The sequence below is a fragment of the Mesocricetus auratus genome, unplaced genomic scaffold (assembly GCF_017639785.1).
Source record: "Mesocricetus auratus isolate SY011 unplaced genomic scaffold, BCM_Maur_2.0 Super-Scaffold_100676, whole genome shotgun sequence".
Classification (NCBI taxonomy): Eukaryota; Metazoa; Chordata; class Mammalia; order Rodentia; family Cricetidae; genus Mesocricetus; species Mesocricetus auratus.
In genome coordinates this window covers 22,092,371-22,108,069 of record NW_024429266.1, presented here as the reverse complement: position 1 = coordinate 22,108,069, position 15,699 = coordinate 22,092,371, and the positions used below count along the sequence as shown (strand labels likewise).

The following is a 15,699-nucleotide window of genomic DNA, read 5'->3' as shown; positions in this document are numbered from 1 at the left end:
ACCCAGCAGGTACAGCGAGAAGCATACTCAGGAGAGGCCACTCTTGGTTTTACCATTGCCTGGGGAACTGGCTCCTAATCTTCTGCCAACCCCATGCTCCCCATTTCAGGACCTCAGCATCTCATGCCCCAAACAGCCAAGGGGCAGAGAAGGAACCATAACGTGCCCATTACTACCCGGCAGGTGTTTAGTATCTTCTAGGGACAGGAAGGCTCCTTCCTCATTTTGTGTTTAATGTACCAAGTACCACCATAACCCCATAACCTAGGAGAGTGCGCCATGTCGTTTTAGGACATAGAAAAATGTGTCCAGGAACACCTGCTCCTACCAGCACAGGTGTGGGGGAGGAGAAAGCACACTAAAATGCAAACTGTTCTGTGCCCTGGGGCGGTGCTCTGTACTCTCCGTAGAGACTTTATAGAGCGAGCTCATATGCTCTCATGAATGCTGCATGTGGTGTATACCACGCCAGTGTACTGGTGAGAAAACACTCAGTGCACTTCACTGTCAGAGAACAGAAGGCACATAAGCCTGGCTAATGGCCTTCCCGGTCTTGCCTCTGGCCTGGGTCTGACAAAGCACCAGACTTAACAAGTTTCCTTCAAAAAAGCCAAAAGTCCCGGCTTTTGGAAGTCAGAAAGCAAAGGCTGCTTCATGAGGCTGACACCCCCATGTGCCAGGATTGATCTGTGAATCCTTGTCTCTGCAATATTTCTGAGGAGATATGAGGAGGGGCCTCTTCTGTTCTCTGTATGGATTGGCTGGAAAGGGCCCTTTTGGGCAACTGCCAAATAGAAATCCCAGACACTGAGTCGAGGAATCAGCAAAATTGTATAATCTTGATCTTAGTTATGGTAGCAACAATGACATAGTAGTATTCTTAATGCCCCAAACCCACTGCTACTACCCTCATACTTTAATGGTATCTGGAGTCTGAAAAGACCAGGGGTCAGAGGAGTCTGAAAAATTGGGTGTAGGCCGGGGGACTGCAATCTGTTTTAAAGGCCTTGGGCCTTTGTTGAGGCTGACCTATGTATGGTAGGATCCCTGATTTCCACCCTCTATATGCCAAAGCATCCATCCCCTAGCCATGAGAAATGATGAAGTATGCAGACACTGTCAGATATACCCCAGGGAAGCAAAATCTATTTCTAGTTAACTCCAGTGGACAGTCTAACCCTGTAGGGCTGGTCCATATGTCTTGCAACCAAGGATCAGTTTTTCTCCTCTCCTCCAGGAAATATAAATTCTTCCTATACTGTGTCCCAGAGCTGATGATACCTGGTTTAGGAAGTGGGTGGAAGGGAAGGGGACAGAAGAAGCAGGTTAACTAGAAGAAGCAAGTAGAGACAATAGGAAAGCTTTTAGAAATAAGAAAGGTTTATTTAGCAAAAGCCACTAACTAGTGACAACATCCAGGGAGTAAGTGCACTTACATTAGCAGATCATTTCCCAGAGAGCTGATCCAACAGTTAATGACACAACCATTATAGGAAGCAGAGGTCTAGCGGGAGGGAGGGAGAGAGGGAGGGTTTGGGAAAGCAGTCAAGCAGAGTATAAAGGAATACAACTCATAAACAAGGTCGGCTGAGAGGAGCGAGGCTCAGAAAGGTTTTTACAGACAGCATCAATATAAGCAGGAATAGAAAGGAATATATATTTCAGTTCCCATATGCAGTCCATCCTGTGCAGAGAAATCCTGTCCTGCCTCTGCAGCTGCGAAGCCTTGTATGCCCAAGAGCTTTCTGGCACCTGGGGTAGGCTTCAATAAGGAAGCCCTGGTGTCCGTGTGTCCTCCACACAGGGCAGAGTAGAAGGAAGGAGAAAGGCAGAGTTGAGTTAGCAGAGCAAGAAGCAGGGAAGGCGGAGGATGCTGCTGGCAGGTCAGGTCTGCAACGTTCCCTGTCCTGTCCATTGGCCTACATGGAGGGCTGGTGGCCCCATAAGACCGCCAGATCTGTTCTTTAGGTGTCCCAGTGCCATATACCAAACGTGTACAGGTTTGGGTCTGAATTAATTCTCCAGTGAAGGCCGCAATCAGGGAAAGGGGAGGGTCAAAGAAGGCAGAAATCAAGGGCAAAAGTCTTACATGAGTCCCAAGTCATCGCCCATCCATTAACCAGTCTCTCCAATTCTTCATTTCACTTCCATCTCTTACTTTCCAAACCACCGTCTTCCCCACAAACTTCTTCATTCCCCCACCACCCTTTCCACTCACAGTCCACATACCTCCACTTGTCTCTGACTTAATCCTTACCTCCTGTTTGCAGGAAGTAGGCCTTGAGGAAACAGACCACCCACTCTCTCAGATGGGCAAAAGCTATCCAAACGTCCTAGACTCAAGGGACCCTGGGCTGGGACTGAGTGTGTTAGACAGACTCATCCAAGCTTGATTCCTGCCAGCTGCTCCTTCAATTTTGTGGACCTCACACCTCAAGTTCTTCCTTCCTTGTGTATCTGGACCTTCCTCCAATGGTTAATTAGAAAACTAAAACAGAATTCTACCTCTTCAACTAAATGCGGGGTGGGGAAAGGATATAACACTATTGCTTATCGGAACAATCTGGAGGTCTTTCTAGTCACTTCTTACAAGTCCAAAAGCATGACCTACACACACACACACACACACACACACACACACACACACGCACGCACGCACGCACGCACGCACGCACGCACGCACGCACGCACGCATGCACGCACACCACTCCATCCTATTACTGTGGACACCCTGATGCACTAGGGAGTAATGCTGTAAAGCTATGATAATTCCCTTTAACTCCATTTGGGCAACTCCATCATTAGTTACTGTCCCTCTGACAACACTGCAGTTTGGCCTACAGTTTATCCAGAAAGAAAATGAACATCGCTCCCAAGACCACTCCCCTACCACTCCCTCTGCTCTTCCCCCACCCCCCCATCCACCAATCATATGACTTAGAACATATATCAGCTATCTCTTCGGGAGTTGGAGAATATATTAAACAGTTAAGGTCTAATGAGGGGGGGCTTTTCTTATGAGCCTAGCCAGCCTATTACTGAGTGGAGATCCCTAGGCAAGGCCTAGATGGTAAGAGATTAAAGTTGCAATTTTAACACTTGTGCTCAAGGCACGCTCCCACAGAGAGATGGGCTGGGGTGGCATGGCTGTGGTCCCTGATCTAAGTGGCAGTGATTCTGAAGGGCAGACAATCTCAGCCATCGGTTTGCATCCCTTTCTTTGTTTGTTTATTTCTTTTTATTTATTGCAGTAAATACTGACCTCTACAGCCCAGTGGAGGGGACAGGTACAGAGGTAAGGCAAGGGGGCTCTGGGGCTCTGAGACTTGCGTAGAGGCATAGTACTGTCAGAAAGGGGTACTAGGGCAGTTCATAGCCTCATTTATATGAGCTGGGCTGCAGGCAGGAGATGGGTTGGAGCAGGGTTTCCAAACTGAAAAATCAGACCTAAGTGAGCTGCAGCAGCAACGAACTATTCACCCCTTGGGTCCTGAACGGTCTTAACACTACCAGCCTCCTCAAAGCAACATCCAACACCCGACTAGAGAAGATTCCTAGTTCATTTACTATGACTTGTGACTCCTGTCAACTCCATACTCAGGCATAGCCTCACTTTCCCAGACACCCAGGGCATCCAGTCTCTATAATCTCAGCCAGGGCCTGGGGAAGGGATTCTCTTACAGTTCAAGGGAGGGTTAGGCAACTTGTAGCATCCTGATATCCAAAAACAAAGTACCTGAGAAGGTACCAATGGCTTCCCTTTATGGTCTGCACCAGAGACAGGAGAGTATGTGGGTCGCTGAGGCATCACCGGATAGATGGATTAGAACCTGACTATAATAGTGGGAGCAGCAGGCCTTCCAGAACTGTGGTTCTGAAGACAGATCCTGTCCCAAGGTCCTGGAAAGCCCTCCTCCTCCCCTTCAGTCATCAGCAGAGTGCAGGCACTGATTCCTGTCTCTGGGAACCCAATTTCTCCCCCCTCCCCCATTTACCTTCCAAAGCAAAATCCTGACCCTCCTCTGAAGCCCTATACTCTGGGCCCTGGGTGTTATTCTCAGTGGCGCCTTCCCTGGGCATCCCCTGCCAGGGTACAGGCAGACTTGACCCCCTTGGCATCATGCTGCCACCTCCGCCAACTCCTTGCCCTGCACCTACACGGCGATCTCATCATCCAAACTGTCACCCAACTCCTGCCGCTGTAGGACATTGAGCAGGCGTGGCAGCTCCTCCTGGGACCATGAGTCACGCTCCTCGCTTTCGTCCGTGTTGGACTCATATTCTGAGGCGATGCCTGACTCTCGGAATTTGATGAGCTCCAGGCCACCCAGGAGTGGCTCACCATGCGCCATCGGCCGCGTATCCTCAGGTGGGAGGAAACGGAAGCACTCCAGTTTCACCAAGCAGTCACGCCTACCTAAAGGGCTGCCCGCTGGGTGGGCAAAGTCAGCCAAGCCGGCGCCCAGCAGCGGTGAGTGTAGGTCCTCTGGCTTAGGGGTGGTGGGTTCACAGAGCACAGGCAGGGCACCTGAACGGAAGGTGATCTCCAGCAAGCTGTCCTGGGAGCCCACTGCAGGGAGACAACGGACAAGGAGAGGCAATGTTAGGTAAGGTTTCAGATGTGAGCTCAATTCTTATTAACCCGTAGGTTGGAAAGGCCTGGTTCTGACCATTCCCGTCCCTGGAAGGGTCCTTGCTTGAACGGCCCTGTAGCATCCCCGAGAGGTTTCAAAGCTTAACTCAGCACTCCTTTCCTTCCACCCTTGCAGCATCAGGATGCACTTGGCTGCCGGGGAACAGCTTTCAAAGAGTTGGGAAGGCTACTGAATGCCCTGTTAGCGGATTTGTGATGGGGAAAAGGTACCAACCCATCCACATTCCAAATATGGAGTAACAGTCAAACCTTGTAAGAGAGGAATCTGGACAACCAGAGGGGCTTACCCACCGTGGCGCCCAGCTATACCCTTTACACACGCAGCCCTGCCTCTGACGACTGCTGAGAAATCTCCATGGGCTGGACTGGGTGATAGCCAGGAGGGGTAACTTTAGGGAACTAATGGTATAGTTAGAAAAACACTAGACTTGTGATGAAGCCCGAGTGTGAGTAGAGGCTTTACTCACTGTTTGCTAACTGTGTGACTCTGACCTACTCGTTAAACCTCTCTGAGTGTGTTTCCTCAGTTGTGCAACAGTCATGACAGCGTCTATTACTACAGAGAATAAATGATCTTCCAATTAAAAAACTCTATCACAATTATTTGTGTAATAGCTGATCAGTAGGTATTTGTCAACACACGTCAATACAGATTTCATACATGCCCAGAACCCACCCATAGGCAAGCCTATGATGAAGATCTGGAACGAGACTGCCTTTTGCTTCCCAGTTCAGCCTGGAGATGTTTAGCATACAGGTAGCAAAGCATCTTAGACCAGGGGCCACCCAGTCTAGTTACAGCCACTGTGACTCAGCCACCTTATCAATTAAATGGACATGCATTTTTTTGTGCAGCAGAGTAGGGAACTATGCCGGGCAGAGAATCAACTACTAAAGAGTTTGTAGAGCCCACAGAGCTCACAACACCATCCCATATGGGCTTGGTATATAGCCTTCATTAGGACATTCCTCTGAGGAAGAAATGGATTTTCGTGGAATATAAAGCAACCAAGTCCCCTATAAGGAGAGGGTGAGCAAATATGTAGCAATGTCTCCCAGGACCCTTCATGGTCAAGTCGGGGTAGTGGATAGAAGGCAGCCAGGATGTACTCTGGCCCTGTAGTTCTACAATTTATGAGATGTGCAGACTAATAACAATGCTGCCTGTGTTCTGTTGAAACATGAGGACACCATCAAGGGTCCAAAGCAAAGCATCCCTGAGTTCACGGAAACAACGAAGCTTGCACACAGGTACCCGGCCGGATGGGACCCCGGCTTACTGGCATTCTGTCCTGACAGCTTCAGCTCCAGCTCCTGCACTTGCTTGACCAGCAGAGAGATGTGCTGCAGCATGTCTTTGTTCTGCAGCAGGAGCTGGTGCACGCGCGCCTGGGCCTCCAGCCGTGCAGCAGCCTCGGCAGCCAACTGATCCTTCAGCAAGTGAACCTGCAGAGAGGAGGCAGGAAGACAGAGAAGGAGGGACAGAGAAAAGGGAGGGACATTACTACAAATGACAGTTGCCAATGGATGGCCAGGATCAGAAATGCCCCTCTCCATGTTCAATTTGAGATGAAGAAACCCTGCATGGAAAATTGGGCACCTAGAATTGTAATTTTGGAAAAGTGGCCAAGAGAAGATAGGCCACCAGCCCTGTGGGCCTCTCTATAGGCTTCAAGGGCCATGATGTGTCACTCAGGCACCACTCTGGGCCCCATATCACGTACAAAAGGTTGGAGAGACGTTCTTACTACCTGCAATGTCCATGTAGATTAAACTGAACTCCACTCCTGTTTTAAGACCTTTTAAAGTCCCAAAACAGCTCACTTTTCTAACTTCAACTTGCTTGCTTTGAGACAGTGTCTTGACATATAGTCCTAGTTGACCTAGAACTGGCTATATAGACTAGGTTGGCCTTGAACTTGCAGTCACTGCCTCCCCAGTGCTAGGATTACAGGCATGTGGCATCACAGCCTGCTTTACCCATATCTTTTAAAAAACAAACATAGTCAGGTATGGTGGGGTACATGCTGTAATCCTAATACTTGGGAAACAGAAGCAGGAGAATTTTGAGGCCAGTCTAGTCTATATAGTAACTTCCAGGCCAGGCAGGGCTACCTAGAAAGACCCTGCCTCAAAATCAATTAAAAAATAAAATGCAAAAGCTAATATCAACTGACTAGACCATCACACAACATGCCCCTGATCATAGCCCATAATCTTTCCTTATACTTTCCTGAACACCAGCGCAACAAGACACAGGAAGTAGAACTGCACTGCTGTTAGTGAGCTCGTTGTAATAAAACTTGGCTTCTCATACCTGGTTACCAGCTTTTCCATCTTTCTATTCTCTTCTTATTCTCAATGAATGCCCAAAGAATCCCTGATTCCTTCTAGGAAGGGGTTGAATGTTTGTTGAGTGACTAGCAGTAGTGCTCTTCTGACCACATAAAGCTGAGGTTGGTGTTCACAGTGAGCCCTTCATCTATCCATATGCTTCTTGTGGTACGGGGTCAGCCATGGCCTTTACGGCAGTGGCGCTTACATGCCCATTCCTGGTGCAGAACCCTTGAGTGCAGGTGAAACCAGTGGGGGGAGATGGGGCAATTATATCCAGGACTCTAGCTTCAAGGAAATAGAAGGCCAGTGTTTGCACATACATGGTTTCTTGTACTAGGAAGTGAATCGGGAGGATTCTAGAAGGCTTTTGAGAAAGGGAATGGATGAGTCTGGTCACTTGGAACCAAGTCAGCCTATAAGGAAGAAGGCTTTCTTGGACCCAAAACCTGGTGTTGACACAGAACCAGGGTGGGCGGGAGGTGGGGTGGGACAGAGCTAGGAGAAGCCCCCCCTTGTTCTTTCTCAGGGAAATGCACCCCAAGTCTGAAAAGCAGTATTCTCTAGAAATTCCCATTTTGCTGAGGCTGACCAAGGCACCTACAGGCCTCCACATCTGCCTTCTCGGGACACAGAAAATTGTGCTCTGGTACAGTGGCTGCTTCCTTCTCTGCCCAGCTCTCAAGGCCTGGCCCTGCAGTTGATTGACTCCGAACTAAGCAAGGGCAATAATGAGATTTGCCGCCACTTTCTATTAGGGGATCCTCAAGGTTGGGCTCATCCTTCCCCACGGAGAAGAGGCCTAATGAATCTAAAGAACATCCCCAAATAGGAATGCTCAGGGCAGATCAGGATGTTGGCCTTCTTTGCCGTTTCATATTCCCGGGAGGGATCTGAAGAGGGGTGAGAGCAGGAAAACAAGTGTAAGGAACACTATAGCCAAGGGTTCCCATGGAGGGTGGCTATGAAACCTGTGGCTTCCTGGGAAACAGGCATGGAGAGATTTCACCCAGGGGGGGTCCCCTCAATCCTACTGAATCTAAGAAACAGGGAAATGGCTGTGGGAGATTCCCACTTATAACCCCCACATGATGGGCAAGCTCAAAACTTGATCTGCCAGTACTGTTACTTATATGAAGTAAGAGTACCGGGGAAAGGACTCTGCCGCCCACATCATCCACTGATCAGATCATTTTCTGCTTGCTTTGGAAGCAAATAGAAATGTAAGAGAAATATGGAACACCGCTTTCCAGTGGCTAAGCAGAGAGAGTACAGAGTCCTACACACCTCTAATTAACATCTGTTATAGGCTCTCTACACACCTGCTACCCCCACAGGTACCAGCATCCCAACAGAATAGACCATTAGGAAGCAAGCGTGGGACTAGCAGCCAGGGTGCTGGAGTGTTTACTTACTCCTGAGACAACCAACTACAGTAAACCACAGTTTACTCTTCCCTGGGCCTCATCTGCCCCATCTGTCAATGGGGAGGGCTGTCTAGGGGCTGAGATGGTCGATTCTGCATTCAGAAAGACAGTTATAAACACTGGGGGCCACTTAAAAAAAGTCCTCAGATCCCATGGTGACATCTGAGAATTAGGAAGGAGAACAACAAAAAAAAGTTCCTTCTTGTAGAAGTTAGGGGAGTGTTGGAAGCTTCTCTGGCAGGTACCCAAGTTCCAAAGGTGGGGCACTCTCAACACCCGAGAGACGATTCTTGAATTCTTTGCTTCAGGTAAAACCCACTGACATTTAGTGCCATGAGCAAATACCCCAGGGTGTGAGCGCCTCTTGTCCCAGATTACGTAAGAATTTCCACTCTGCAAGTGCAGAGCTGTGTCATTTCAGATGTTTTTGAGCTCCACGAGCACAGAAACAACTTACTGCTGTCACTGCCCAAGCCAGCACTAATGAGCCTCCTGCTTCTGCAGCCACCCAAAGTGGCAATCAGGCATGCGGCTCAGACCTCAGCGCTGCAGAACGAAAACCAGGCCAAGTGAGGACAGCAAGGCTTAGAGTTCTTCAAACTCCGAAACCAAGCTTATATGGACTTGGAATGTTAAAATGAGCTTCACCCTTGGTTTGGGCTCTGGTTCTCAACTAGGACAGGAGTAGAAGGTACCACCCCGCCCTCGACACACACATCATGGACATTTATTTATCTTTAGCACACATTTCTTTCAGAGAATTGGGCATTTTCCACAAAACTGACCACAGTACTTTCTGAAAAGGTAACTGTGAAATGTCTCCTCTTCGGGCCCATGGCACTTTGAGTATGGCTACTTCATTGGACTAAGCTGGTGGCACAAACACAGCAATGTAGCACTAGAGTCACAGTTAGTGTTGGCATCTTCATCCCAACCCCAAAACCACACATATAACACCAACCCTGTCCCCTCCAGGTCTGTACCACTTCCCCGAATTCTGCCACTCACCCTCAGCCCACCCGACCACCTCAGACCATTGTCCCACTCACTCTCCGGCCTACTTGCCTGGACTCCAGCTCCTCCATCAGAAGCGGGGGCAGGGCCAGGCTGAAGTTAGGGAGGGGCAGGCACATGGAAATGGCAGTGGAGACAACCAGAGCAATTTGCCCCCCCCCTTCCCCATACCAGATGAAAGCAGAGGCAGGCAGCGCTGTCTCAGCATGCATATGCCAGGAACCTGGGCAGGGCTGGGGACTGGGAGAAGCCACAGGACCGATGCTACATGGAGGGCCAGGGTGGGGGTGCAGAGCGTTTTCAGCACTGTTTCTCTAACTACAACACACGATATCACAAAGCATAAAAAACAAATCACTTGTTCCTAAATAAGCAGAAGTGACAACAGGCAGAGGAGGTCTTTAAATAGCAACAATGAGCTTCACTATCATTTCCCCAAGAGCTAGGCTAGGGCTTGGCAAACTGAAAACATATCTGGCCCACTTAACTGTTGTCAGTCAGCCACAATCCTGGAGCCAGGCAGGCCCAGCATGCTGCTATGCAGGCACCAACTACATCCCAGGTACGATTCAAGGTGTGGCTGGAGTTCTTCATCCACACCCTTGAACTTCTGGTCCATGTAAAAGCGGAAGCTAATGCAGCCAGGAGAACCTCATGCTGGGCTGGGAGAGCCACAGAGGGACTGGGGTAATTCACTATTTCCTACTGCAGAATGACCTGGAAATACTTAGGAGTTGGTTAACACCATCTTTGTCCCCTATGTGTTTTAAGGCCAAGGAGAGCATGTTCAAGATCAGCACTGAAATAATTGAGGTGAGACTGGAAGAGATCTTGAGGTCTTAGAAAAAGTCACAACAACATCGAAGAGAACTAAGCACGGTTCTAAAGGCAACAGCCAAATCAGATTGGTGTACGGGAACAAATGCAGCGGGGGGCATGAAGAATGTGATAAGACTAACAGCACGCATTATCTGCAAGACATTGGGGCTTTACCCTTAGATTTTAAGCTGAGAAGTATTACAGGAGGGTTTGGGAGCTCAGAGAAAGGGAAATTATGTTCTCACCCAAAACACTAAGATGACAGTTTCAACTACTGAATTCTGGGAACTAATGGTAGTCCAATGAAAGACCTTGCTATGTGCTAGCAGTAGTCCCAGCAGAATAAGGGAAAGCTGACTTCCCCTGGGGAATTAAGCAGTCCTGCAGAAGAACAGGATGACCTGTCATCAACCCACTTGCACGTCTTACATAACTGATTGTACTCACAGATGGAGACAATGACAAAAAGTCCTTTGATCAAATCCTACAGTGTAAGAGAGCTTGAAGAGGCTGGTTTAAGACTGAACCCCCCTGTAGGACCAGGGGGCCAAGGGCCAGCTGAGAGGTACAGTTGTACCCTATGTGTCCTTGGCAGTAAAGATGAAGATAGAAGGAAAGTGGTCAGAGACCAACGAAGGGGAGCAGCAGGGACAGGTGGAGGACTATGCTCAGAAAGCCGTTGAATGACCTTAAGTCTAGTTTGATGGAAGGATCAGAAGTCTACCCCTCTGCTCAAAGTCATTACTGCCCGATGGTGGCCTTTCATCATAGTATTGCTTGAGCTGAGAGCCCAGCAGCTCACTGCCAGCTACATCTAATAGATTCTGAGTAAATGAGAAGCTTGGACTGACCAACGTGGTGAAATGCCTAGAACCTAGAGAGAGGCTCGTGAAATGAATCTAGAGCATGGCATCATTCCCTTTCCTAAGACCCACTGTCTCCTAGGAGAGAGGCAATTAGACCAGGGCAGGGCATGGACGTTTTGCTAACACAGATACTTGCTATGCCAGAAAACCACTGTTAGGTCTGGTCCTGACTGAGGCAGACCTGTGGTAAGTTGCAATCTGACTGCAGGCTGGGTGCTTCCCTCCACTGCCACAACACTGTGTACAGATTCGACACTTGAACTGGTTTTCTCTTTAGTACTAATCTGAGACTTCAAATTCAGGTGCCTTCTGTTAATAAAACATCATGAATATGCATCAGACCTACTCTTGGATAAATAATAATTACTTGGGAATTGATATGCTGAGAGAGAATTGTTTGGAGAATGGATCTGTATTCAACGGGAAACTTGGGGGAAATGTTGAGCCTGGCAATGGGCCGGGGCTGAAATGCTCAGGCTTTGTGTTCCTGTCATCCCCCACATGGAGGAGGAGGAGAGCCTCAGACTGCCATGCTGTCATTAGACAGAGATGGATTCTTTTATTTGACAAAGAATGATTTTTTTCCCCTTCCAAATATAAGAAGCATTACTGACATCCCCTTTTCTCTGTCGCCATTTTGGAAACACCTGCAAATCCTCCCAGCAGCATGGCATATCCTTTGGTTTCAGTCAGAGCTCCCACTCCCAAATCACCTCCAAGGTTCTATCTACTACCTCGGAGCATCGTCCCGCTGACTCCAATGTCTTGAAAATGTGGAGCTTAAGTGACCCATGAGGCTGGTGCCTCAGGGACCTTCAGTGAAGGCTGGATGACAAGATGGCTCTTTCAGGCCAAGCCTTAGCAGACTTTACTAAAGCCTGGATGCAGGATGCTTCCTGAAGTTGTACTGAGGCAAGGATCACTCTGCCAGGGGGAGTCACTTCAACAAGGAGGCACGGGGAGAGGAAGCAGAACACACAGAAAGATCAGTAAGTCCTCCCTGGAGGAGTCTGCTCCCTGTACCGAACATGGAAAATCTCAGCACCCACTCAAGCCTAGCCGATTCAGAAGGGTAGGGCACACAGTAGCCTTCACAGTCCACTCTCCAACTGCCCCATCCCATCCTCCTGACTACCTTCATATACCCACAGAAGGCCCGATCCTGCCTGGCCCTGACTTTACACTTCAGCCTTCATAAGGAACAGATGCATGTGTCTTCACCATTCCCCGACTTGCCCATCATCAAGAGAAGGCTCACCCTACAGAACTCCAAGTGAGTATGAATGACAGCACCCTCCAGTGGCGATCAAACAGTAGGGTTTCCTGCTGAAAGCAGCAAGGGCAACCAGCTCAGTCCTCTCCCACCAAGCAGCAACAGTCCAACCCGACTTCAGGGCGCAAACTCCATCTGGATGCTAAGAGGTAGCCACCTCTCAAATGGCTCAGATCATCTACCCAAATTCCTCCAGGTTTGCTGCTTTTATAGTGAATTCCCAATCAAATACTGTCTGGAATAAGTAGGTCACAAATGGAGAATTGAGTACCTGTTATGGCCAAGAGTGTTTGGGATGCCAGAGCAGCAGTCTGTGGAAGGATGCTAGGTACAAATTTATACTTGGAGCTGTTTTAAGAGTTGTCACACCTGTCCTAACTCCAGGCATCCTTTCCCACCCCGAACACAAGGAAACAAGGTAGGAAAGGGAGGGTGGGACTGTGTACATCTTTTTCCTTGGTAAGTTCAAGTCACTATCCAACAACGTTCAGCCAAGCCAGCCAAGCCTAACTCAGAGCGAGGGATACAGGGGGGAACCAATGTGTTTTTCCATTTTAACCATAGCCCCCATCTGTCCCCTTCCCCCCTCACCTCCTAGAACCCCAACAAGCAATCATCCAACAGCATGAGCGGTTCTTTAGAGCTCACTAGGTTTTAACCCTGCCCTGAGCCCCTTGCTAGGGAAGGTGCATCAAGCCCATGAGAGTGGAGCCTGTGAAGAAGGGAGGAGGCTGAGGAGAACCTGGGCCACAGCCACTTGCGTCTGCTGCTGCTGCTGTTGGAGGAGCTGCTGGAGGAGCTGCATCTGGTGGTGAGTAGACAGCGGGGTCCCTGTGCCCAAGCCGGGGGGCTTCGAGGAAGAGGAAGGCAGCAGCATACGAGGTGAGGCTGTCAGCATGGGCTCCTGAGGATGGGGTGACACCTGAGGAGAGAAGACAGGACATGGCTCATAGGCAGAAGCCACCTCTTACTGTCATATTCACGACGGGTACATGGGCAGAGTGAAACTCATGTACCGGAGATGCTGCATCTTCAGTGACAGCAATAGCTCCAGGGAGGAAAGGCTGGCACATCTGGGCTTGGACCACAGGGCCGGAAAATTCTATCTCCATCCCTTGGGAACATCGTTGTCAAGAGGGTGGGAGACAGTCAGCTGATCAAATACTGTTTTTTTAAACTTCCCATTTCCCATTATATACCTTTCTGATGAATCGGGGTTCTATCTTTAGAATCTATGCTTGTTTACACGGCTACCTATCACGTCACTATGACAACAAGAAGGGGATGGCTTCAGTTCTTCCCTGCACTGTCCTTCACTCCCTCCTCTGGGACCAGGCTTCCACACTCTCCCATCGCTTCTCACAGTGAAGGAAGAACATGTGGGCATCGTAAACACGTGATCCAGAGGGGCCTGTGTTAGTTAGGTGACGGCAGCCGCTGCCTCTTTCTCCTGACGGGATGCTTTCACTCAGATGGCTCCTATAAGTCAGAGTTCAATGCCAGGGAGGTAGGTTTTGTTTCTGGTGGCTCTGCTGACCGTCAGACATGCAGGAAGAAGGCACTCAGGGACGGAGGCCTATCGCCCCTTGTAGAGAAGTAAAGCAGCGGCAGAGGAAACAGGAGGCGCTGCCCACCAAACTACACAGGTGTTTCCTCATGAACTGGCCTAATTCGAGACGGAGGATGGAAACTGCCAGTGAGCTTCCTGGGAAACCAAGGGGCAGGAACTTGGCTTTCGGTTTTTGTTTTTCTTAGTTTAGTTGTCTTCGTGTTTGAATTTAGTCTTGGGGTTCTTGGGGCTTGTTTCTTTCCTGGATCACATTAGAAGTTCCTCTATGCCTTAGTCATCCCACCTGCGGAATGCCAGGCTGGGGGTGATGGGGCCCGCCTTAACGGGGCCTCAGTTCCCACCATGCAGTGAGCCTGTTACCAGACTCAACAGAGCTGTTATCCAGGAGTTTTAAAGGCACACAACCACTAGCCAAGGAGACTGGCTTCTAAGTCATGTGATCACCTATATCACGTGGGTCTGCTGGATGAGCCCTGCACAAATACCACAAGATGCCACTGTGCAGGGAGAAAGGGCTAGAACATCGATGCGATCCCCAGGCGGGCGGCACACTTCAGAAATGCGCTCCACAACACCCTCATGTGGGTGCTGAATCTGCAGAAGTCAGACCCCTCTGAGGGGCAACAGAGTACATTCTAGCGCTGTCACTGGGTAACAGGGCACCCCACACTCTGAAGCTGCAGCCGTGTGAGCCATGAGGCACCTGACGGCCTAAGGCTACAGCTGTGCCACAGCTTGCTCTCAGAGGCACCAGGACCACACCTGAAGATCACCTACCGTAGAGTCTATGTGGGAGCCTCCTTCCTTCCCTACAGCATCCAGGTCTGTCACCCCTCGGCTAAAGTCGAGAACATCATTCCCAGGGAGTGGGACCTCCACAGCATCGATGTCAGTCTCCTCTGCAGTGGCGGTGGAGGCTCTCTCAGCTCCCGCGAGCTGGCGGCCTGCAGGGACAACAGGGCAGGGAACCATGACATAAGGAACACTATATCCACTTTATTTCGTCAGTTCTCCCTTAGTCAAGCAGGCATGCCATGGGCTTCCTCCGACATTTCACACATCCTTTTGTTTAAGTACACAAATACACCTTTTCAACCAGATAGGATACATCTACTCTAATATCATTGTAAAGTTCAGAAACAAACGTCCATTTCCTCAAGCTGGATGCAACAGCTCCACAGCCTGGTAATTTCTACCAGCAAGACAGAGACTCTGGAAGAAAGGGGATTGTCATCTCTAAATTCATCGCAGCTCAGGGCTCAGTTTCCCAGCCTGGTACTTAGTCTCATAATCCCACAGAGAATATTTTCTTACTCTATAATTGGACTAGGTTTCTCAGTATGTTTTGTTTTGGTGTTTTGAGAAGGGGGCTTCACTCAGTAGCCCAGGATAGCCCAAAAGTCACTCTCTAGCTGAGGCCAGCCCTACACCTATGCCTATCTTCCTGTCTCTGCCTTCTGAGTGCTGGGATTTCAGGGCATGGGACACCATGCTCCTTTAGGCTCACCACTATTGTCTTCAAATACAATTTCTTAATAGTTTCCAGAGACCGAGCAGCAGTTGGAAAATAGAGCAGGGTGGTGACAGAAGTACTGATCCCTAATGTTGGGGCTAGCCCAGACAACCAGGTTGCCAGGCATGTATCTGCCTTGCAGAACCAGTGGCTGTAAGTCCCTCCTATGTAGACACACTTGGTCACATAGGGGAGCAAGCCACATATTTAGAAGTCAACAATGTGCTAG

General features: G+C 49.4%; 1 protein-coding gene across 5 annotated transcripts in view; it reads right to left on the bottom strand.

Annotated features, from left to right (window-relative positions):
- CUNH1orf226 (chromosome unknown C1orf226 homolog) overlaps positions 1–15,699 on the bottom strand; it is a 311,252-nt gene that overhangs the window by 14,387 nt on the left and 281,166 nt on the right. For 3 of the 5 annotated variants that reach the window (XM_040737162.1, XM_040737160.1, XM_040737161.1), the window contains exons 7-10: positions 14,735–14,901; positions 13,130–13,309; positions 5,935–6,100; positions 4,418–4,570 (exon numbers count right to left, since the gene is read on the bottom strand). In XM_040737162.1, coding sequence (XP_040593096.1) covers positions 4,418–4,570; positions 5,935–6,100; positions 13,130–13,309; positions 14,735–14,901 — 666 coding nt within the window. Of the gene's footprint in view, positions 1–4,417; positions 4,571–5,934; positions 6,101–9,480; positions 13,078–13,129; positions 13,310–13,403; positions 13,576–14,734; positions 14,902–15,699 lie in introns of those variants that run through there. The other 2 variants (XM_040737163.1, XM_040737165.1) reach the window with 2 other exon arrangements.